The 26,237-nt window shown below is 44.4% G+C and overlaps 1 protein-coding gene and 1 non-coding gene across 2 annotated transcripts in view; one reads left to right on the top strand and one right to left on the bottom strand.

The window, feature by feature from the left end:
* akap6 (A kinase (PRKA) anchor protein 6) overlaps nt 1-26,237 on the bottom strand; it is a 313,910-nt gene that overhangs the window by 276,670 nt on the left and 11,003 nt on the right. The window contains exon 2 of the mRNA XM_046367705.1: nt 18,069-18,450. Coding sequence (XP_046223661.1) covers nt 18,069-18,401 — 333 coding nt within the window. The 5' untranslated portion in view covers nt 18,402-18,450. The remainder of the gene's footprint in view (nt 1-18,068; nt 18,451-26,237) is intronic.
* On the top strand, nt 11,869-11,944 carry trnaa-ugc. The gene has a single exon. It is a non-coding gene; the product is annotated as a tRNA-Ala (tRNA).

Raw genomic sequence — 26,237 nt, 5'->3', positions numbered from 1 at the left:
ACTTCCTCCTACCCAACACTGACAGACTTCCTCCTACCCAACACTGACAGATGCCCTCCTAACCAACATCAGACCCTCTCAGGAAAGACTGTCTCCTCAGACAAACTGAGAGTTGTTTACATGAGAGTGCATCAAGGTTTTCAGGACATTATAATAACACAGTAAGTTAGGCTTCATATAGATCGGGAAAAAACTGATGTGAACATGCATCGTCTCCATAACAACTGGTCTAACAACAGAACATGGCTCTGGTTGTGCCAACAGTATTCTAGTTTTGGTGCGTCCTGATCTCTAAATAACATGGAATCTCTCAATGTAGGTCAAACACATAGCCACTGCACCGATAACCATGGTCTGGGATCCACTCAACTCTAAAATAAACAGACTACAGTACTGTATCATGGGGGAAATAGCTTCCTAGACTATTTGCATTGCCCCCCCCCCTTCTATACTGCTGCTACGCTCTGTTATTATCTAAGCATAGTCACTTTAATAACCCTACATGTACATATTACCTTCATTACCACGACTAACTGGTGCCCCCACACATTGACTCTGTACCAGCACCCCCTGTATATAGCCTCGCTATTGTTATTTACTGCTGCTCTTTAATTACTTGTTATTCTTATCTCTTACTATTTGTGGGGATATTCTCTTAAAACTGCATTGTTGGATAAGGGCTTGTAAGTAAGCATTTCACTGTAAGGTTGTATTCAGCGCATGTGACAAATACAATTTGATTTGACATATGTAAAAAGATCAGAGAAGGATCATTAAATGTATTTGCTGTTTAGGTCCTTCAGCAGCAGTCCACCTCCAGCTAACACAACATACTGCACTGTGTGATACAGCAGTGGTCTATTGAAGCCATTCATTTCTGACAGCTAACCTGCCAATAGGACATATAAGGTGTAACTATCATATTGCAGTGTTATTAGCTATGCAACATGTCCTATTATCTAACCACACATTGCTAAAAAATGCATATATATATGTATGTAACCTTAAAATACACAGCAGATTTCTTCATAAGATACAGGCAACACATGAAGCATTAAAGACAACCCTTCAAGGTGAATACCCTCGGGCTCTGGTTAGCATTTTAAAAAGTGTTGAATTATTGAAGCTACTTAAAAGAGACTCATGACATTTCACTGCTGCTGCTCAAAGGTAAAGTACTGTCCTACTGTCACTGTGCAGCATGCTCACGACTGGCTTTGATGACGAAAGCACACACAGTTTTGTTCACTAGTATAAAGTCCACTGCAATTGAGATAACAGTAACCATTGTCAAGAAGATCGATTCCAGCTCAAACATTGTCCAGAGGTCTCTTTACAAAACAAGTCTTGTTCAAAGAACATGTGCTAATACAACCCATTAATTTACAATTCCTTCACATACTGTCTAAATCCAACAGTTCTGGCCAGCCTTACCAGTCACAAAGTTCATTCAAAGCAAACCAGTACAGTCTAGCTGTGTTCAGTTGCTCCGACAGTATCAACCAGTACAGTCCAGTGCTGTATCTCTCTCTGACAGTATTAGAGCTTGAATCTTATGTAGAAGGTACTGTTTGGTGTTTGGGCTCCCTGCCCTCTCACAACACTAGGGGGGCTATTTTTGGATTTGACTTCACCCTCCTCTCTGAATTAACCCCACAGCCCCCTCTCTCTGCCCAGCCATGGGTCAGCTGCACCCCATGACTGAGTGTTGCCCCCTCTCCTCTGCCCAGTGGGTGCAGGTGCCACAGGGGGCAGTGGGTTGGGCATCAGACGAGTCAGTCATTTCTAATTCACAGTGACTCTTGTCCTTATTTGTTAAATCATTTATTATAAAAAAGTTGTTGCAACACTTTGGAAAAAGTTTATGCAAAATGGCAGTAGGTGACAGCAAATTGATCTTACCCTACAAGACTTGTGCAAGCAATCCTGATAAATATTTTGAAGTCTTTGTACATGCTATATTTGCAACAACAAAATATTTCTCAAAATGTTTGTATTCGGTACCATCAGTATTTACGCTTGTCAGGACCTGGTTACGAACCCGGTCTCCGGAGTGAGAAACAGTCACTTAACCAACTGAGCCACGAATAGTCGGCAGAACCCAGAAGATGAGGCAGACACAGCAGTACTTGAGACGGTGTATTTAATGAAGTAAAAAGAGAAGTCCTTCAGGAAAACATGTAACTCCACAACCTCAAAAGGAATTCCACAAGAACAAAGGTAATCCTCCAAGACAAAAAAGGTAAATCCACAAGGTGGTAGGTAGGTAAAGCATAAAAAGCCTCAAAAGATACTCAAAAATAAATAAACAAGAACAAAAAACAGAATTCCACAAGAGAGTCCACCTGGATCAACAATAGTTCACAGAATACTAGGGCTGGGTGCTAAGAGCCAAGAACTGAGTAAAACAAAGGGTTTAAATACAATCAGGGGAAACGAGGCACAGGTGCAAATAATAATGGGGATCAAGGGAAAACAAAAGGTCAAAAAGCACAATGGGGGCATCTAGTGACCAAAAACCGGAACAACCCTGGCCAAATCCTGACAACGCTGTAACGTAACCTTACCTTTGTGGAGCCTGCACCTGATAGGGTGTGAATGTTGCGTCTGGTGGCTAAGTAAAAGGTATGTAGCTAGCCACACTCCACACTCCCAATAACTAGCTGTGAGGTGGCCCCATAATCCCAGGGTGTGATCTGCATGCTCTCCTGTCCTCCCCAGGCTCCACCAGCCTTTACCAGGCCTGCCTAGCCTATTGTGGACACACACACACACACACACAGACACACACACACACACACACACACACACAGAGATGGCTGAATTCCTGGGATTCTCTGCCGCGCTGGGATTACATCACTAGAAATACAATTTTACAAACAGCTGCAAGTCACCTCCCTGTGTGCCTGAACACTGATCCATTCTAGAGTATAAATAAAGATGTGGGAGTCTGAACTACCCCCCACGAGGTATATCTGTGTGTCCGTTGTTTTTGTGTGTGCGCACACGCGTGGGGGTGTGATCTGTTTGTATTATATTCAGGACCACATTCCTGTAAAGCTTAGAGATGATCTAATGTTAAATGCTGTTGAAGTAATATGGCTACAGGTTCATCTGCCTCACCTAAAGACCATTCTGGTGGGGAGCTGCTGTAGACCACCAAGTGCAGTCAGAATCTGGATAATGTATGTGATATCAACAGAGATGTATATTTTCTGAGTGATTTAAATATTGACTGGCTTTCATCAGGCTGCCCAATCAAGAGAAAGCTTCAAACTGTAACCAGTGCCTGAAACCTGGTTTAGGTTTATCAGTCAACCTACCAGGGTAGTTACAAACATCACAGGAATTAAATCATCAACATGTATCGACCACATCTTTAATAATGCTTCAGAAAAGTAAGTTAAAACAGTATCCAAATTAATTGGACGTAGAGATCACAATATAGTAGCCATAACTAGGAAAACCAAAGTACCAAAAGCTGGGCCTAATATAATGTATAAAACCTACTGATATTGCCAACTACTTTAAAGATGTTTTCATTGGCAAGATTAGCAAACTCAGGCATGACATGCCAGCAAAAAAAAGCTGACACTACACATCCAAGTATATCAGACCAAATTATGAAAGACAACCATTGTAATTTTGAATTCCTTAAAGTGAGCATGGAAGAGGTGAAAAAAGGATTGTTGTCTATCAAGAATAATGAGCCACTGGTGTCTGACAACTTGGATGGAAAATTACTGAGGATAATAGTGGACCATTTTTCCACACCTATTAGCCATATCATCATTTTAAGCCTACTAGAAAGAATAGTAACACCCCTTTACTTGCTTAAATAGCCAAGCAATCAGCCTGTTACCAACCCTTAGTAAACTTTTTGTTTTTAAATGGTAAAGCCAGTGTAGCTATGTATGCGGATGACTCAACACTAGACACGTCAGCTACTACAGCGACTGGAATCACTGAAACACTTAACAAAGAGTTGCAGTTAGTTTCAGATTGGTTGATGTACACAGAGAGCTAACATTCGTAGTATGCATGTCCATCTCTCCTGGCTCAAAGTGGACGAGAGATTGACTTCATCACTACTTGTTTTGTGAGAGGTATTGACATGTTGAATGCACCGAGCTGTCAGTTTAAACTACTGGCACTCAGCTCAGGCACCCATGTATACCCCACAAGACATGCCACCAGGGGTCTGTTTAAACTACTGGCACTCAGCTCAGACACCCATGTATACCCCACAAGACATGCCACCAGGGGTCTGTTTAAACTACTGGTACTCAGCTCAGACACCCATGTATACCCCACAAGACATGCCACCAGGGGTCTGTTTAAACTACTGGTACTCAGCTCAGACACCCATGTATACCCCACAAGACATGCCACCAGGGGTCTGTTTAAACTACTGGTACTCAGCTCAGACACCCATGTATACCCCACAAGACATGCCACCAGGGGTCTGTTTAAACTACTGGTACTCAGCTGAGACACCCATGTATACCCCACAAGACATGCCACCAGGGGTCTGTTTAAACTACTGGTACTCAGCTCAGACACCCATGCATACCCCACAAGACATGCCACCAGGGGTCTGTTTAAACTACTGGTACTCAGCTCAGACACCCATGTATACCCCACAAGACATGCCACCAGGGGTCTGATTAAACTACTGGCACTCAGCTCAGACACCCATGCATACCCCACAAGAGGTCTCTTCACAGTCCAGAACAGACTATGGGAGACGCACAATATTAAATAGAGCCATGGAACTCCATTTCACATCAAGTCTCATGCAAGCATGATAACATACACACATGATAACATACACACTATACATACACGTACACATGGATTTATGCTATAGATATGTGGTAGTAGAGTAGGGGCCTGAGGGCACACAATAATGTGTTGGGAAATCTGTTGTGAATGTATTGTAATGTTTTTAAAAAATGGTCTAACTGCCTTAATTTTGCTGTACCCCAGGAAGAGAAGCAGCTGCAGCTGTAGATGCAACAGCCAGGCCTTAGCAAGGGTTTCTTACTGACACCGGCTGATATACAGTAACAACTATATAAACAGCAGTCGAAAGATTGACTTCTTTTCAGTCACATATTGTCTCCATCTGCAAGAACATCGCTGCAGGATTCTCTCCAAACACTCAATGTATCACCATAGTAACAACTTCCTCTATTTCTAACACTATCAACATAGTGACACTGAATTCATGTCTTTGTTAAATAGAGCACTATAACAGATTTCTGAACCAGTCCACTCAATCTAGTTTTATGGAAAGGGTCAAATTGTGTTAACCCCTCTCCTTATATCAAATCAAATTTTATTTGTCACATGCGCCGAATAAAACAATTAGACCTTACCGTGAAATGCTTACTTATAAGCCCTTAATCAACAATGCAGTTTTAAGAAAAATATTGACAATTATTATTTTATTTTTTCAAGACCAACATAAAATAACAATAACGAGGCTACATAACAAGTACCAATACCAAGTCAATGTCCAGGGGTACAGGTTAGTCAAGGTAATTGAGGTAATATGTGCTGTAACAGTCCAAAGTTTGGACACATCTAATTAAAAGGGTTTTTGTTTATTTTTACTATTTTCTACATTGTAGAATAATAGTGAGATATCAAAACTATGAAATAACACATACATATGGAATCATGTAGTAACCAAAAAAGTATATTTGAGATTTTAGATTCTTCAAAGTTGCCACCCTTTGCCTCGATGACAGCTTTGCACACTGTTGGCATTCGCTCAACCAGCTTCATGAGGAATGCTTTTCCAACAGTCTTGAAGGAGTTCCCACATATGCTGAACACTTGCTGGATGCTTTTCCTTCACTCTGCCGTCCAACTCATCCAAACCATATCAATTGGGTTGAGGTCAGGTGATTGTGGAGGCCAGGTCATCTGATGCAGCACTCCAACACTCCCCTTGGTCAAATAGCCCTTATACAGCCTGGAGGTGTGTTGGGTCATGTGTTGGGTCATTGTCCTGTTGAAAAACAAATGATGGTCCCACTAAGCACAAACCAGATGGGACGGCTTATTGCTACAGAATGCTGTGGTAGCCATGCTGGTTAAGTGTGCCTTGAATTCTCAATAAATCACAGACAGTGTCACCAGCAAAGCACCCCCACATCATCACACCTCCTCCTCCTCCATGCTTCACGGTGGGAACCACACATGCAGAGATCATTCATTCACCTACTCTGCGTCTCACAAAGGTAAGGCAGTTGGAACCAAAAATCTCATGTTTAGACTCATCAGACCAAAGGGCAGATTTCCACCCATCCATTGCCTGTGTTTCTTGTTCCAAGCAAGTCTCCTCTTATTATTGGTGTCCTGTAGAATGTAGAAAATAGTAAAAATAAAGAAAAACCCTGAAATTAGTAGGTGTGTCCAAACTTTTGACTGGTACTGTACATGTAGGTAGAGGTAAAGTGACTATGCACAGATGATAAACAGCGAGTAGCAGCAGCATAAAAAAACGTAGGTTAGCCATTTGATCAGCTGTTCAGCAGTCTTATGGCTTATTGGTGACAGAGGGCAGTATTTTCACATCCGGATGAAATGCATGCCCAAATTGCATACAGGTGGACTTTATTTAACGAATTGTGACTTCTGAAGGTAATTGGTTGCACCAGATCTTATTTCGGGGTTTCATAGCAAAGGGAGTGAATACATAGGCACACACCACTTTTCCGTCATTTTTTTTTTTAACAAGTTTATTTTTTTACTTCACTTCACCAATTTGGACTATTTTGTGTATGTCCATTACATGAAATCCAAATAAAAACCATTTGTCATTGGGTTATTGTGTGTAGATTGATGAGGGGGGGAAACAACAATTGAATACATTTTATAAAGTGGCTGTAACGTAACAAAATGTGGAATAAGTCAGGGGGTCTGAATACTTTCCGAAGGCACTGTAAATTAGACCCAACAACGTCCACAAAACACCACCGACATGAACTGCTTAAACCAGACAGCATTCTCTGTCTGCCTGTCTGCACACACTTTATCCCTGCATGTTAATCACTGTCCCCTCTAATTCACTATGATTATACTGGCAAAAGCAGTAGTCATTCAGTCAATGTTCTGCTCCCCACCTGGCCAAGATGGCTACTGAGTCTCCAGCTGCTGAGGGGAGAACCAATAAGATAAGGTTTGTGTTCCAACGGCCAACGTTTACTTTTTTAATTTGGCGATGACTGTCTATTTAAAATCAGTATTTAAATCTGAAGATAGTATGGTTTGAAGTGACTGTAATGCATCAGACGGGTATTGGGCAGTTCAGAATAACTTCAGGCAATCACTTTGTATGATATTCTGTATAGAAAAGAACATCACTAACCACGTTACCATCCAGCCATGTCATGTGGATTAATTACCTGATACATTTAAAAAAGTAACGGCACTGGCCTGATGGAAAACATGAAATGCTGGTACAATTTTATAAATGACTACAGACTATTTGTTTGTTCGACATGGTGGGATCTTTTTGTGTCTGTAAAATTAATTATGTGAGAAATGGTGGTTGAAACGCCTTTATGCGCAAATATTTATATAATAACTATCAAACCGAAGTAAACTTGGAGTCACGCTGTGTGGTCCTCCTCCTATGACTCGAAAAACCATGCAGTTTATTAGGCTCCAGATTAATTTGGAGTTACGCTATGACATGTTGTGTAGTCCTCCCACTATGACTCATCAGGAAAACATGCAGTTTATTAGGCTACAGATGGGGACGTGCTCAGCCCTCCTTTTCCTGTAGTCCACAATCATCTACTTTGTCTTGGTCATGTTGAGGGAGAGGCTGTTGTCCTGGCACCACATTTCCAAGTCTCTGACCTTTTCACTATGGGCTCTCTCATCGTTGTTGGTGATCAGGCCTATCACCGTTGTGTCGTCGGCAAACTTAATGATGGTGTTGGAGTCATGCCTGGCCATGCAGTCATGGGTGAAAAAGGATTCAGCAGGGGACTAAGCATGCACCCCTGAGGGGCCCCAGTGTTGAGGATCAGCATGGCAGATGTGTTGTTGCCTACCCTTACCACCTGGGGGTGGCCCATCAGGAAGTCCAGGATCCAGTTTGCGAGGGAGGTGTTTAGTCCCTAGGTCCTTAGCTTAGTGATGAGCTTTGAGCTCACTATGGTGTTGAATGCTGAGATGTAGTCAATGAACACCATTCTCACGTCAGTGTTCCTTTTGTCCAAGTATGAAAGGGCAGTTGATGTGAGCCATGACCAGCCTTTCAAAGCACTTCATATTTCAGGAAATGGAGCAAGGTTTCAGAAATTGTGTTTTAGCAATTGAGAAAAACTGTAATAAAGACACCTGCGGGTAACTCTTAACTGGTTTTAAGACAGCTCAGGTGTCCTAAATTAGGGGTTCCTAAACTTTCACTCAGGCCCCCCCTCCAGCATTGGGGAACATCGAGCGTTTCCGTACCACGTCAATTGCTATGGGCACTGTTCATAAAAAAACTGTTCACACCCCACTTGTTGTTGGAGAAAAAGCTTATTTCATGCAATTCTATACATTTTGTCATGGGGTGTAAAGAATATTGTGCAGTTTTATAGCAAATTTTCTTGCAATGCTAAACATTTTGCCATGTCTACTAGAGGTCGATCGATTAATCGGAATGGCCGATTAATTAGGGCTGATTTCAAGTTTTCATAACAATCGGAAATCTGTAATTTTGGACGCCGATTTTTTTTTTTTTAAATTTACACCTTTATTCAATCTTTATTTAACGAGGCAAGTCGGTAAAGAACACATTCTTATTTTCAATGACGTCCTAGGAGCAGTGGGTTAACTGCCTTGTTCAGAGGCAGAACGACAGATTTTACCTTGTCAGTTCAGGTATTCAATCTTGCAACCTTACAGTTAACTTGTCCAATGCTCTAACCACCTGCCTCATGAGGAGCCCGCCTGTTACGTGAATGCAGTAAGAAGCCAAGGTAAGTTGCTAGTTAGCATTAAACTTAATCAATCATAATCACTAGTTATAACTACACATGGTTGATGATATTACTAGTTTATCTAGCGTGTCCTGCGTTGCATATAATCGATGCAGTGCGTATTCGTGAAAAGGGACTGTCGTTGCTCCAACGTGTACCTAACCATAAACACCAATGCCTTTCTTAAAATCAATACACAGAAGTATGTATTTTTAAACCTGCATATTTAGCTAAAAGAAATTCAGGTTAGCAGAAAATATTAACTAGGTGAAATTGTCACTTCTCTTGCGTTCATTGCACGCAGAGTCAAGGTATATGCAACAGTTTGGGCCGACTCGCTCATTGCAAACTAATTTGCCAGAATTTTACGTAATTATGACATAACATTGAAGGTTGTGCAATGTAACAGGAATATTTAGACTGATGGAGGCCACCCGTTAGATGAAATACGGAACAGTTCCGTATTTCACTGAAAGAATAACCGTCTTGTTTTCGAGATGATAGTTTCCGGATTCGACCATATTAATGACCTAAGGCTCGCATTTCTCTGTGTTATTATGTTATAATTAAGTCTATGATTTGATAGAGCAGTCTGACTGAGTGGTGGTAGGCACCAACAGGCTCATTCAAACAGCACTTTCGTGCGTTTTGTCAGCAGGTCTGCTGTTTATGACTTGAAGCCTATCAACTCCCGAGATTAGGCTGGTGTAACGATGTGATGTGAAATGGCTAGCTAGTTAGCGGGGTGCGAGCTAATAGAATTTCAAACGTCACTCACTGTGAGACTTGGAGTAGTTGTTCCCCTTGCTCTGCATGGGTAACGCTGCTTCGAGAGTGGCTGTTGTCGTTATGTTCCTGGTTCGAGCCCAGGTAGGAGCGAGAGGGACGGAAGTTATACTGTTACACTGGCAATACTAAAGTGCCTATAAGAACATCCAATAGTCAAAGGTATATGAAGTACAAATGGTATAGAGAGAAATAGTCCTATAATTCCTATAATAACTACAACCTAAAACTTCTTAACTGGGAATATTGAAGACTCATATTAAAAGGAACCACCAGCTTTCATATGTTCTCATGTTCTGAGCAAGGAACTTAAACATTAGCTTTCTTACATGGCAGATATTGCACTTTTACTTCTCCAACACTTTGTTTTTGCATTCTTTAAACCAAATTGAACATGTTTCATTTATTTGAGGCTAAAATGATTTGATTGATGTATTATATTAAGTTAAAATAAGTGTTCATTCAGTATTGTTGTAATTGTCATTATTACAAATACATGTTAAAAAAACTGGCCGATTAATCGGTATCAGCCTTTTTTTGTGTGTCCTCAAATAATCGGTATCGTATCGGCATTGAAAAATCATAATCGGTCGACCTCTAATGTCTACTGTGTATTCATGTGCTATTTGAGTGACTTAAAAATGACAATAATATCTATGGGCTTAAAAAATAAAAATAAAAACATTAGCTGACATGGGCTAGTTGATCCGGACATTTCTGACAAGTAATAAACAGCTCTCTAAGGTTTGCAATGACTAACATGACAAAAGGAATTGATTACGCACTACCCAATTTCGAAATTGCACCTTGTTCTACTACTACAACTTTCAAGAGTAAGTTTAAAGCCAGACTGAGTTCCCTTTAAAAAAGTATAAACAATTTGGGAACCATTGTCCTAAATATCTGTCGACTTGGTGTGACTCTTATGATTAAAGAGGCTCCATGCAACGCTTTTATTTTGACCCATAAGAGTAGAAGTAAAATGGCTCTATTCTCAGCACAACCAATTTTCTACTCTGAGACGCTCTGTGGATACGGGCCATGACTACGACAAGAGGGCCCCAAGCCTCCTGAAAATAGACGAGACAAGGGCAGGATGGGATGGAGATGTGGATGGATGCTAGAACAAAGCCCTTTCATCAGAACTTTTAACAGTCACAATGCTAACAGTCACAATGCTAATGCTAAAAACAAACTACTTTAAGACCATAGGCTGAATAAGATCTACATGCACTGAGAATACTTGTGGCATCATGATGTGTGTCATTATTAGATAAGTGTCAAACACTTATCTCCCTCACTAGCTTTAAGCACCAACTGTCAGAGCAGCTCACAGATTACTGCACCTCTACATAGCCCACCTATAATTTAGCCCAAACAACAACCTCTTTCCCTACTGTATTTAATTTATTTATTTATTTTGCTCCTTTGCACCCCATTATTTTTATTTCTACTTTGCACATTCTTCCACTGCAAATCTACCATTCCAGTGTTTTACTTGCTATATTGTATTTACTTCGCCACCATGGCCTTTTTTTGCCTTTACCTCCCTGTAGCTCAGTTGGTAGAGCATGGCGCTTGTAACGCCAGGGTAGTGGGTTCGATCCCCCGGGACCACCCATATGTAGAATGTATGCACACATGACTGTAAGTCGCTTTGGATAAAAGCGTCTGCTAAATGGCATATATTATATTATTATATTATATATATATATTATCTCACCTCATTTGCTTACATCGTATATCGACTTGTTTATACTGTATTATTGACTGTATGTTTGTTTTACTCCATGTGTAACTCTGTGCTGTTGTATCTGTCGAACTCCTTTGCTTTATCTTGGCCAGGTCGCAATTGTAAATGAGAACTTGTTCTCAACTTGCCTACCTGGTTAAATAAAGGTGAAATAAAAATACAAATAAAAAATGATGGAGAGAGATCACACAAACATTTCAGCATCAACGGCCTGTAACAATCAATGTGTTGATATACAGGATTCCATTTCAAAGGAAACATTTTTAAAGTCTCAAATTAAATTCAATCAAAGGCAATTGCCTGTCTGTCTTTTAAAAGGGCCACCTACTGAAATGAAAAGGTCCTGTGTGGCTCAGTTGGTAGAGCATGGTGCTTGCAATGCCAGGGTTGTGGGTTTGATTCCCACGGGGGACCAGTACAAAATAAAAGTATGAAACTGTATGAACTCACTACTGTGAGAGTTACACACACTACTGGATAAGTGTCTCCTAAATTACTCACATGTAAATGATTCAGTGAGTATTATAACATTGTAACATGTCCACCAAATCCCACTAGATGGCAGACTTCACCAGTGAATCCAAACAGGCACACTCATTCTGAAAGTCCCAAGAATTCACTCTGGCAACAGAATGACATGTTGTGTTATTTGATACTATTGATTACAGGGGTCATTACAGCTAGTCAAGTTGTGGGTGCAAATAGATTGAGGGAGACAAAGGCAGGGATCAACAAATATGTCATACCCTATATCAGCTGAGAGAAGGAGCATAGAGAGAGACAGATTATGATATAATGTGATTTGTGTGACCGCCTTGCGTAATTGGCTGACTCCGACCATGGTAAAGGAGGTGCAGCGCTTCTTAGGGTTTGTCAATTACAACTGGAGTTTTGGCCAGGTGGCAGCTCCCATTACCTAACTGCTGAAGGGTAGGCAGGTGCGTTTGCGGTGGTCAGCAGAGCTTTTAGTCGTCTGAAGGCGCTGCTTACCTGATGCTCCCATATTGGCTCATCCGGACCCCTCATTGGCATTCATGGTGGAGGTGGACGCTTGGGGTTGGAGCCGTGCTATCACAGCGCTCGGGCACGCCACCGAAGCTTCTCCCCTGCAAGAGCGAAATTATGACGTGGGGGACCGGGAGTTGCTGGCTGTGGTAAAAGCTCTGAAGGTGTGGAGACATTGGATTGAGGGGGCTAAACACCCTTTTCTCATCTGGACTGACCACCGTAATCTGGAGTACATCCGGGCAGCAAGGAGACTGAATCCTCGCCAGGCAAGGTGGGCCATTTTTTTTAACCTGATCTCGTTTCACCATCTCTTATAGACCAGGTTCCCGTAACACTAAGGCCGACGCACTGTCCCGTCTCTATGATACCGAGGAGCGGTCCATCGATCCTACTCCCATACCTCCGGCCTCATGTCTGGTGGCACCGGTGGTATGGGAGGTGGACGCGGACATCGAGCGGGCGTAACAGTTAGAACCCACGCCACCATACTGTCCAGCGGGCCGGAAGTACGTGCCACTTGGTGTTCATGACAAATTGATCCGGTGGGCCCACATGCTACCCTCCTCGGGTCATCCGGGAATTGAGAGGACGGTGCGGAGTCTTAGGAGAAGGTACTGGTGGCCCACTTTAGCTAAGGACGTGAGGTTTTATGTCTCCTCCAGTTCAGTGTGCGCTCAGAGTAAGGCTCCTGCCTAGAGGGAAGTAAGACACCTGCCTAGAGGGAAGTTACAGCCCCTCCTCGTTCCACAACGGCCTTGGTCACATCTGTCAGTTGGCTTCCTCACCGACCTTCCCCCGTCTCAGGGGAACACCACGATCCTGGTCGTTGTGGATCAGTTTTCAAAGTCCTGCCGTCTCCTTCCGTTTCCCAGTCTCCCTACGGCCCTCAGACTGCAGAGGCCCTGTTTACCCACGTCTTCTGGCACTACTGATCGGGGTCCTCAGTTCATGTCCCAGGTTTGGAGGGCGTTCATGGAGCATCTGGGGATCTCGATCAGCCTGACCCCAGGTTTTTACCCCAAGAGCAATGGGCAGGTGGAGAGAGGGAACCAGGATGTGGGTAGGTTTCTGCGGTCATATTGCAAGGACCGGCCAGGAGAATGGGCGAGGTACGTCCCATGGGCGGAGGTGGCCCAAAACTCACTCTGCCAGTTCTCCACGAACCTGTCGCCTTTCCAGTGCGTGTTGGGCTACTAGCCGGTCCTGGCACCTTGGCATCAGAGCCAGACCGAGGCTCCTGCGGTGGAGGAATGGGTGCAGCGCTCAAAGGAGACCTGGAGAGCCATCCAGGAATTGCTCAAACGGGCTTGTGGGCAGCAGAAGGTGAGCGCTGACCGCCACCGCAGTGAGGCCCCCGTGTTCGCACCGGGGGATCGATCCGAAACCTGCCCCTCCATCTGCCCTGCCGGAAGCTGGGGCTAGCCGCCGTGTGTGGGGCCATTTAAAATCCTGAGGAGGATAAATGAGGTGTGTTATAGGTTACAGCTCCCTTCTTACTATCGTATTAACCCCTCGTTTCTGGTGTCTCTCCTCAGGACGGTAGTAGCTGGTCCCCTGCAGGAAGGTAAGGTGCCAGAGGTCCCTCCGCCCCCTCTGGACATCGAGGGGCCCCTGGCGTGCACGGTACATTCCATCCTGGACTCTAGACGCCGGGTGAGGAGCCTGCAGTTCCTCGTGGATTGGGAGGGGTACAGTCCGGAGAAGAGGTGCTGGGTACCGGTGGAGGACATCTTGGATCCATCACTGCTTAGTGATTTCCACCGCTTCCATCCGGATCGCCCTCTGGGTCGTCCTCGAGGCCAGTGTCGGCTCGCTGCGGGAGCCGCGCATCAGGGGGGATACTGTCACAACTTCCACCGAAGGTGGCTCCTATCCCTGTTCGGGCGGCGCTTGGCGGTCGTCGTCACTGGTCTACTAGCTGCCACTGATCCCTTTTTCCTTTTTTGTTGGTTTTGTCTTGATTGTTTTCACCTGTTGCTTATTTTAGTTCATCAATGGTCTATTTAAACTTCCAGTGCCCGCCTGCTTTTGTGCTGGCTTATTCCTACTGTCAGCGGTGAAGTTGTTTTTCTCCTGCGTAATTTGTTGTATGTTATTTCCTGGTTTTTGGAGACATACCTGATTTATGGTCTTTGCCTGTTGGCTAGACCAAGCGAAATAAACGCATCCATTGGAAGTATTGCTCTCTGCGCCTGACTCTACACCCACCACTCCTAGAATTCCATGACACTTATTGATTATGACTTAAAAGGCAAAACTGATTGCAGCACTCCTACTCTACTCCTACTTAGTGACTAGGACCCATATCCCAATGCTGTGGAAACACATTCTGCCATTCCCAATGCCCTTAGGGTAGCTGCAACTGAACTAATTGTGTTCCTCCATTTCCTGTTTTAATTAGAGGGCTACTGAGGGCTGGTTCAAAATTGTCCTCTAACAGAATCCAATAAGACCATCAGTGGATTAATCAGCCAGTCTATAAAGAGAAAAGTTTCTCCAGATAGACACCCCATCAGCTTGATCTGTAGACATTTGTACACACACACGCACACACACATCTGCCAGTCTAAAGGGAGAACCTCCCTAGGTACCCCCAGAAATTGAGGCCATCAGCCTACAGTACTAAGCCCAGTAGTCTACATTTACATTTTAGTATGTACCTTCATTCAACTAAGGTAGGTACTGTAAAACCACAATTCACCATAATTGCAAGTAAAACCTTCAAAATAGCCGCTATCTGCCAACTCATATCCTGAACTGGCTGGTCTCTGCACTGCTGCACTAGGGTTGGGAGGGAGAATGGATTGTCTCTAAACATTTATGCGAGGCTATGTCCCAAATGGCACCCTATTCGCTATATGGTGCACTGCTTTTGACCAGAGCCCTATCAGCCCTGGTCAAAAGATCTGCACAATATAGGGAATAGGATGCCATTTGGGACAAACCCTGAACATTGAGTCTGACTGCAGACCTCGCTAAGTCACAACAACAGACCAGTCCAGCTCCAAGGCTACTGAGAAGGTACTGCTCCCCTCATTATATCTAATCACCTCTTCCTCCTACAGGGTCATTATACTGGGATTTGATGTTGGACAATTCTGCATCTGACGGTGTTCTTTGCTATGCTGGTCCCAGATCAGTTTGTGCTGTCTCTTGTCTGGCAATGACAATGACCTCAGGACCAAAACAAATATGGGACCAGGGTCAATATTCACAAAGGATCTCAGAGTAGGAGTGCTGATCTAGGATCAGGTACTCCATGTCAATATAACCTTATTGAAAAGGGAAAACCACTTGTAGATTAGAGCTGCTATTCAAATCAACATCATATCAAATTTTATTGTTCACATACACATGGTTAACAGATGTTATTGCAAGTGTAGTGAAATGCTTGTGCTTCGACAGTGTAGTAATATCTAACAAGTAATCTAACAAATTCACAAATACTACCTTGTACACACAATGTAAGGGGATGGAAAAATAATGTGTACATATAAATATATGGATGAGCGATGACTGAGCGGGATAGTCAAGACGCAATAGATGGTATAAGGTACAGTATATACAGTCGGGCAAAAAAGTATTTAGTCAGCCACCAATTGTGCAAGTTCTCCCACTTAAAAAGATGAGAGAGGCCTGTAATTTTCATCATAGGTACACTTCAACTATGACAGACAAAATGAGAAAGAAAATCCAGATGTATCGTGGAAAATAAGTATTTGGTCAATAACAAAAATTGATCTCAATACTTTGTTATATACCCTTTGTTGACAATGACAGAGTACAAATGTTTTCTGTAAGTCTTCACGAGGTTTTCACACACTGTTGCTGGTATTTTGGCCAATTCCTCCATGCAGATCTCCTCTAGAGCAGTGATGTTTTGGGGCTGTTGCTGGGCAACACGGACTTTCAACTCCCTCCAAAGATTTTCTATGGGGTTGAGATCTGGAGATCTTGAAATGCTTCTTACGATGCCACTCCTTCGTTGCCCGGGCGGTGTGTTTGGGATCATTGTCATGCTGAAAGACCCAGCCACGTTTCATCTTCAATGCCCTTGCTGATGGAAGGATGTTTTCACTCAAAATCTCACAATACATGGCCCCATTCATTCTTTCCTTTACACGGATCAGTCGTCCTGGTCCCTTTGCAGAAAAACAGCCCCAAAGCATGATGTTTCCACCCCCATGCTTCACGGTAGGTATGGTGTTTTTTGGATGCAACTCGGGATTCTTTGTCCTCCAAACACGACGAGTGAGTTTTTACCAAAAAGTTATATTTTGGTTTCATCTGACCATATGACATTCTCCCAATCTTCTTCTGGATCATCCAAATGCTCTCTAGCAAACTTCAGACGGGCCTGGACATGTACTGGTTTAAGCAGGGGGACACGTCTGGCACTGCAGGATTTGAGTCCCTGGCGGCGTAGTGTGTTACTGATGGTAGGCTTTGTTACTTTGGTCCCAGCTCTCTGCAGGTCATTCACTAGGTCCCCCCGTGTGGTTCTGGGATTTTTGCTCACCGTTCTTGTGATCATTTTGACCCCATGGGGTGAGATCTTGCGTGGAGCCCCAGATCGAGAGAGATTATCAGTGGTCTTATATGTCTTCCATTTCCTAATAATTACTCCCACAGTTGATTTCTTCAAACCAAGCTGCTTACCTATTGCAGATTCAGTCTTCCCTGCCTGTTGCAGGTCTACAATTTTGTTTCTGGTGTCCTTTGACAGCTCTTTGGTCTTGGCCATAGTGGAGTTTGGAGTGTGACTGTTTGAGGTTGTGGACAGGTGTCTTTTATACTGATAGCAAGTTCAAACAGGTGCCATTAATACAGGTAACGAGTGGAGGCCAGAGGAGCCACTTAAAGAAGAAGTTACAGGTCTGTGAGAGCCAGAAATCTTGCTTGTTTGTAGGTGACCAAATACTTATTTTCCACCATAATTTGCAAATAAATTCATTAAAAATCCTACAATATGATTTTCTGGATTTCTCCATTTTGTCTGTCATAGTTGAAGTGTACCTACCTATGATGAAAATTACAGACTTCTCTCATATTTTTAAGTTGGAGAACTTGCACAATTGGTGGCTGACTAAACACTTTTTTGCCCCACTGTACATATGAGATGAGTAATGCAAAGATATGTAAACATTCTTAAAGTGACTTGTGATCCATTTATTAAAGTTGCCAATGATTTCAAGTCTGCATGTAGGCAGCAGCCTCTCTGCGTTATTGATGGCTATTTAATAGTCTGACGGCCTTGAGATAGAAGTTGTTTTTCAGTCTCTAGGTCCCAGCTTGGATGCATCTGTATTGACCTCGCCTTCTGGATGATAGCGGGGTGAACAGGCAGTGGCTCGGGCTGTTAATGTCCTTGATGATCTTTTTGGCCTTCCTATGACATGGAGTGCTGTATTCTGAGACACTTTGTGATCACGGGCACCGGGTAGTTCTTTGCTACTAGGCCCTTTGAAATCATAATATAATCATTATAATAATATGCGATGAGAGCCTATAGAATGTCTAGTCCCTCTTACCTTGAGCTGCACTAGGTGTACATCCAGGTGTTTGTTGACTGAGTCCTGGTGGACAGAGTGGGAGAGATCCCGGACCCTGTCAGTGGTGGCCCTCAGCCACGTCTCAATCTCAGGCAGGTGCAGCACCACCTTCCAGTCCGCCCCTGTGTGCAGGGGAGGGGGCTTCTGGTTCTGATACCTCCAGGCCGTGTCCCTCTCCTGGGCCAGCCCTTCTCTACAGAGACCACCCTGGCTGAAGCTGGGGCCTGCCTCCTCCTCCTCAAAGCTGGGTGTGACGGAGGTGATCATGGGTGAGGCAGCCTCTCTGGCCATGGGAGACACCGCAACGTTCATGGTGAATAACAGCTAGATCCTATAGTTGATCGGGCCGTTCTCAAATCAGCTGCAGAGAGACAGAGAGGGAAAGAGGGATGAAGGGAAGGAGGACAGGGCGGAAGAAAGGACAGAAACATTCATTAATAACTGTACAGCTGCCAGAGAATATTTTATTTATACAGAGGGAAGCCAACTGGGTATTTTCGGTTGCAACCCCATAAATAGTCCCATTCATGCTCGGCTGGAGAATAAATCAGTCGTTGTTCTACAGAGACGACTAATATTAGCAGAGCTACATTGGCTTGAGAAAAGTATTCAACCCCTTGGCATTTTTTCTATTTTGTTGCCTTACAACCTGGAATTAAAATAGATTTTGGGGGGGTTGTATAATTTCATTTACACAACATGCCCAACACTTTGAAGATGCAACAAGAAATACAACAAGAAATTGTCACACCCTGGCCATAGTTTGCTTTGTATGTTTCTATGTTTTGTTTGGTCAGGGTATGATCTGAGTGGTATTCTATGTTGTGTCTAGTTTGTCTGTTTCTGTGTTTGGCCTGATATGGTTCTCAATCAGAGGCAGGTGTTAGTCATTGTCTCTGATTGGGAACCATATTTAGGTAGCCTGTTTGGTGTTGGGTTTTGTTGGTAATTGTTCCTGTCTCTGTGTTAGTTTGCACCAGAATGGGCTGTTTCGGTTTTCCATGTTTGTTGTTTTGTATTATGTTTAGTTGTCTTATTAAAAAACATGAATAGTAACCACGCTGCATTTTGGTCCTCCTCTCCTTCAACTCAAGAAAACCATTACAGAAATAAGACAAAAAAACTGAAAACTTGAGCTTACATAACTATTCACCCTCCAAAGCCACCTTTCACAGCAATTACAGCTGCAAGTCTCTTGGGGTATGTCTCTATAAGATTGCCCATTCTTCATGGCAAAACTACTCAGCTCCTTCAACTAGGATAGCTTCCACTGGTGTACAGCAATCTTTAAGTCATACCACAGATTCTCAATTGGATTGAAGTCTGGGCCTTGACTAGGCCATTCCAAAACATTTAAATGTTTTCCATTAAACCATTTGAGTGTTGCTATAGCAGTATGCTTAGGGTCATTGTCCTGCTGGAAGGTGAACCTCCGTCCCTGTCTCAAATCTCTGGAAGACTGAAACAGGTTTGCCTCAAGAATTTGCCTGTATTTAGCGCCATCCATCATTCCTTCAATTCCAACCAGTTTCCCAGTCCCTGCAGATGAAAAACATCCCCACAGCAGGATGCTGCCACCACCATGCTGCCACCACCATGGGATGGTGTTTTAGGGGTGATGGGAGGTGTTGGGTTTGCGCCAGACATAGCTTTATCCTTGATGGCCAAAAAGCTCAATTTTAGTCTCATCTAAAACCATTTGTCATTGGGTTATTGTGTGTAGATTGATGAGGGGGGAAACAACAATTGAATACATTTTATAATGTGGCTGTAACGTAACAAAATGTGGAATAAGTCAGGGGGTCTGAATACTTTCCGAGGGCACTGTAAATTAGACCCAACAACGTCCACAAAACACCACCGACATGAACTGCTTAAACCAGACAGCATTCTCTGTCTGCCTGTCTGCACACACTTTATCCCTGCATGTTAATGACTGTCCCCTCTAATTCACTATGATTATACTGGCAAAAGCAGTAGTCATTCAGTCAATGTTCTGCTCCCCACCTGGCCAAGATGGCTACTGAGTCTCCAGCTGCTGAGGGGAGAACCAATAAGATAAGGTTTGTGTTCCAACGGCCAACGTTTACTTTTTTAATTTGGCGATGACTGTCTATTTAAAATCAGTATTTAAATCTGAAGATAGTATGGTTTGAAGTGACTGTAATGCATCAGAAGGGTATTGGGCAGTTCAGAATAACTTCAGGCAATCACTTTGTATGATATTCTGTATAGAAAAGAACATCACTAACCACGTTACCATCCAGCCATGTCATGTGGATTAATTACCTGATGCATTAAAAAAAGTAACGGCACTGGCCTGATGGAAAACATGAAATGCTGGTACAATTTTATAAATGACTACAGACTATTTGTTTGTTCGACATGGTGGGATCTTTTTGTGTCCGTAAAATTAATTATGTGAGAAATGGTGGTTGAAACGCCTTTATGCGCAAATATTTATATAATAACTATCAAACCGAAGTAAACTTGGAGTCACGCTGTGTGGTCCTCCTCCTATGACTCGAAAAACCATGCAGTTTATTAGGCTCCAGATTAATTTGGAGTTACGCTATGACATGTTGTGTGGTCCTCCCACTATGACTCATCAGGAAAACATGCAGTTTATTAGGCTACAGATGAAATCAATTATGATGAACTTCACAGGGTGGTGAAAGTTAGCTCCTTTCCCATAATTATCGAAGGTCTTATTTTGGTAACATGATAATTGACACTTGGCTGCCATTTGACAAATAACAATAATCTATCTACGTTGTCTATATTAACAGTTCACAGATACAGTGTGAGTAGACAACAGCCTACATGATGAGATTATTATGGACATTATTTGTATTTTTGTCAAAATGCAGCCAAGCATCAGTCATCATGTCATCAGAGTAAGACCCTCAATATTCATTGGAAAGGAGAATCAAACTCATCACCACAATGTGAAGTTCATAATTTATTTAAAATCGGTAGCCTAATAAACTGCATGCTTTCCCGGGAGGACCACACAACATGTCATCGCGTGACTCCAAGTTTACTTTAATATTGTAACGACCTGACTAGATCATAAAGGAACAATTGTCCAGACAGAGGGTCGAGTTTACGAATTGACGGTTTATTAACCCAACTTTACACAGGCTACTGTTTGGCCGTAGCCCACAACGAAAGATACCCCACAAGCCAACCGTGAACTTCTCTTGTGAAGTCCAGACGTAAGAGAGAGAACAAAGGCTAAACCCCCTGCCCAACCCACCTCCACGCCACTCCACCAACCGCCAGGATGCCCGGCACATTCCAGGCATTCCCGTGATTGGCAGCTAGCAGATTGATTTACATGTCGGACCCCGCGAACACTGGGTACTGGTAAGTACATTCGGCCCTCCACTTCACCTGCCTCCTCAAGTTTTTTTTTTGTGAAGAAGAAGGATGGGGGTCTGCTCCCGTGTATTGACTATCAAGGGATCAATCAGATCACAGTGAGGTATAGCTACAAGCTGCCTCTCATCGCCAGTGCGATCGAGTAAATACACGGGGCGATCTTCTTCATAAAATTGGATCTCAGGAGCGCTTACAACCTGGTGTGTATCAGGGAGGGGGATGAGTGGAAGACGGCATTTAGTACCACCTCAGGGCGAGTACCAAGTCATGCCGTATGGGTTAATGAATGCTCCATCAGTCTTCCAGGCCTTTGTTGACAAGATTTTCCGGGACCTGCACGGGCCGAGTATGTGTCCCTGGTGCGCAGGGTGCTTGGTCGACTGTTGGAGCATGACTTGTACCTCAAGGCTGAGAAAAGTCTGTTCTTCCAACAGTCCGTCTCCGTCCTAGGGTACCGCATTTCCACTTCAGGGGTGGAGATGGAGAGTGACCGAATTGGCCGAATCCCACTGCGGTAAAGGAAGTGCAGCGGTTTCTAGGATTTGCCAACTACTACCGGAGGTTTATCCAGGGTTTTGGTCAGGTAGCAGCCCCATTACCTCACTCGGCTCCCATGCCGGCTCATCCGGATCCCTCTTTGGCGTTCATAGTGGAGGTGGACGTGTCCGAGGCTGGGATAGGACCGCTGGGGCACACCACCAAAGCTGTGCTTTCTTTTCGAAGAAGCTCAGCCCGGCGGAGCGAAACTTTGATGTGGGGGACCGGGAGCTGTTAGCTGTTGTCGAGGCTCTGAAGGCATGGAGACATTGGATTGAGGGGGATAAACACCCTGTTCTCATCTGGACTGACCACCGCAATCTGGAGTATATCTGGGATGTGAGGAGACTGAACCCTCGCCAGGCAAGGTGGGCCATGTTTTTTAAACCTTTTGTTTTCACTCTATCCTACAGACCAGGTTCCCAGAACGCTAAGGCAGACGCACTGTCGCGGATGTATGACACAGAGGAGCTGTCCATGGATCACACTCCCATACTTCCAGCCTCTTGCCTGATGGCACCGGTGGTGTGGGAGCTGGACGCAGACAGCGAGCGGGCGTTACGCACAGAGCCCACTCCCCCCCAGTGTCCAGCTGGGCGCCTGTACGATCCGTCTGCTGCCCGCAACCGGTTGATCTATTGGGCCCACACATCACCCTCCTCTGGTCACCCTGGCATCGGTCGGACGGTGCTTTGCCTTAGTAGGAAATAATGGTGGTCCTCCTTGGCCAAGGACGTGAGGGTTTATGTTTCCTCCTGCTTGGTGTGCGCCCAGAGCAAGGCTCCCAAGGCACCTGCCCAGAGGGAAGTTACCTGTCGGTGGACTTCCTGACGGATCTTCCTCCCTCACAGGGCAACACCACGATCCTGGTCGTTGTGGATTGCTTTTCTAAGTTTTGCCGTCTCCTTCCTTTTCCCGGTCTCCCTACGGCCCTACAGACTGCCCTGTTTACACATATCTTCCGGCACTACAGGGTAACATGAGGACATAGTTTCTGATCGGGGTCCCCAGTTCACATCCAGGGTCTGGGGGTCTCGGTCAGTCTCACTTCCGGCTTTCACCCCGAAAGTAACGGGCAGGTGGAGAGAGTAAACCAGGATGTGGATAGGTTTCTGCGGTCATTTTGCCAGGACCGGCAAGGGGAGTGGGCGGCGTTCATCCCCTGGGCAGAGATGGCCCAAAACTCACTCCGCCACACCTCCACTAACCTCTTTCCTTTCCAGTGCATACTGGGGTATCAGCTGGTTCTGGCACCATGGCATCAGAGCCAGAGCGAAGCTCCTGCGGTGGACGAATGGTTTAAGCGCTCGAAGGAGACCTGGGACGCCGCCCATGTGCACCTACAACGAGCCATGAGGCGGAAAAAGGCGAGCGCCGACCACCACCGCAGCGAGACCTCTGTGTTCGCACCGAGGGACTGGGTCTGGCTCTCGACCCAAAACCTGCCCCTCCGCCTGACCTGCCGGAAGCTGGGCCCGTGGCCATTCAAAGTCCTGAGGAGACTGAACGAGGTATGAAACAGGTTACAGGGTCCCCCAGATTACCGTATTAATCCCTCGTTCCATGTGTCTTTCCTCAGGCCGGTGGTGGCTGGTCCACTCCAGGAGTCTGAGGTGTGGGAGGTTCCTCTGCCCCCTCTGGACATCGAAGGGGCCCCGGCGTATGCTGATCGAGCCATCCTGGACTCAAGGCGTCGGGCGAGGGGCCTTCAGTACCTCGTGGAGTGGGAGGGGGACGGTCCAGAGGAGAGATGCTGGGTGCCGGTGGAGGACATTTTGGACCCTTCGTTGCTGCGTGAGTTCCACCGTCTCCACCCGGCCCTGTGCCTCGTTCTCCGGGTTGTCCCCGAGGTCGGTGTCGGCGCGCTGCTGCAGCCGCGCATCAAGGGGGTGGGGGGGAGTACTGTCACGACTTCTGCCAAAGTCTCCTTGTTCGGGCGGTGTTCGGCGGTCGACGTCACCGGCCTTCTAGCCACCGCCGATCCACTTTTCATTTTCCTTTGTTTGTTTGTGAGTGGTTGTTTTTTGTTAAATCGGTCCATTATTGTGGGCTCGTATATTGAGTAAAGTACGTTGATTACTCATTTCTGCTGTCCTGCGCCTGACTCTCTACACCAGCTACACAGAGGACCCCATTACAGTCAGGGTATATGCAGCAGTTTGTGTCGCCTGGCTCGTTGAGAACTGTGTGAAGACCATTTCTTTCTAACAAAGACCGTAATTAATTTGCCAGAATTTCATGTAACTATGACAGAACATTGAAGGTTGTGCAATGTAACAGCAGTATTTAGACTTAGGGTTTCAACCCTTTCAATAAAATACGGAACGGTTCCTCCATTTTGACATAGTTTTGGAATCCTGAGGATAAAGCATTGAAGAACCTGTAATATTATGGCTTCAGGCCTCCGTCTATAAAGCTTGGTGAATCAGAGGCAGAGAAAATGTCACTCTCTCTTACATCCCATTAAACCCTTCTAAAGCCCAGCAATATGATCCAGTGGAAGCTGATATTACTGCAGTGGTCTAATGCGCCTAGTCTCCCTTTGAATTAGGACAGGCTTAACAACCCAATATGTTTTACCATACAGTAGCCACTAAATGATATCATCCTGAACAATCTGCTCCTTGCTTTACATTAAACATATTACCTTGTATTACAAAACCAATTAAACTTAACAGAGTTCAGTGATTTTAGATATTTACTCATTCACACCGACCCCTTAAGAAGTTAGATCCATAGGCCTAGACTTAGAATGAGATTCATTCTACTTCTATGGCTAGTACATTGAATGAAGAGATGCAGTAGAAAATAAATCACATTAAGCCAACCACTTCCCCATGGCTTTTGTGTGTTAGCCTTCCTGTTGCAGCTATTAACAATGTTGCCTCTACACTCCAGTACAGCAGAGCAGTGTGAGTGGAAACACAACATTCGCTGATAGAGTGATGAGGAAGTGAAGTATGTCATTGGAAATCAATGGCTTGGATGAGGCATTGCATCCTGCTGCTTTATTATGACAGTATGACAGTGAGAGGCCTCCATCTACCAATGAGAAGTGGCCCACACAATGACATATAACTAAATTCTGCATCTGTATTACCTCCTGACCTTTCTGGCTCATCTGGGCTCATTATGGAGATGATAAAGCCTTTATTAACTGCTGTTACAAATACAGTTCACACACACACACACCTCGTAAATATAATCAATTCCACCCACCAGAAGCACATTCTCAAGGTTTGTCTGAATGTTTCTTCCCAGTAAATGCTGAGCAGGTGGGGAGGGCACGCCTTAATATCTTCTTCATAATGGCTTTGGCCTGGCTCGCCTCCCTCAGTGTCAGAAGTAGTGCACTAAATAGGGAACAGGGTGCCATTTGCAGCTATGCCGTTCCAAGTTAAACTTGGATAATTACAGGCCAACGATAATGGATCACATACTACAGATGTAGTCCACAGACAATATCCCCCAGCATTCCTGATCCCGATCCCGATCCCTCGGCCCAAAAAAGGAAATCCCATGATGCTAAGTAGCGAAGCCGAGCCAAGGCTAGGGAAATTAGAAGCCAATTGATAAGAGTAAATCCAATCAACCTGTGCATCTGTTTGTCTGACTGACAGTCAGCCTTCCACAGCCATGTGATTGTGTGCGTGTGAGAGAGTGGGAGAATCGCTGTAAGTCCAAGCCACTCCCATTTGAAATCTCCATGAGGTGTGTTGTTGTAGGGGTAGCCTATGGTAGATATTGACTGGTAAAGAGAGCGTGGAAGAAGTAAATGGAGCACCGACACACCTATTCTCTAATCATTGGCCAGGCGCCTAGATCCCGCCTGCCTGCAGGACCTCATCTTTTAAGTTGTATGGGTTGCAAAGGGAGGGTATATTACTGGAAACTTTCTAAGTTTACCAGTAAACTACCAGAATGTGTGTCTTTTAAGGATTTTATGTCATCTATAAGAAGACATCTAGTGGCCCTTTTGGGCACTTAAGGTGCCTAATGAGCTCTGGCCCTGTGTGGCCTTTTCACATGTAAAATATATCAAATAAAATGATTTTAATATTTGCAAAAATAGAATGACAAAGATGCAAAACATTATCCTAAATATAAATGATCAACTTAGTGAATACCATTGGTGTTTAATATGGTTTCAGCAGGAAATATCCTTTATAATGTTTTGCATCAAACTGGTGGCAGTTGTGAAAAATGTAAATAGTTGGAAGAGTTGCA

The sequence above is a fragment of the Oncorhynchus gorbuscha genome, linkage group LG10 (assembly GCF_021184085.1).
Source record: "Oncorhynchus gorbuscha isolate QuinsamMale2020 ecotype Even-year linkage group LG10, OgorEven_v1.0, whole genome shotgun sequence".
NCBI classification, from domain to species: Eukaryota; Metazoa; Chordata; class Actinopteri; order Salmoniformes; family Salmonidae; genus Oncorhynchus; species Oncorhynchus gorbuscha.
This window is presented reverse-complemented; position numbering and strand designations above follow the sequence as displayed.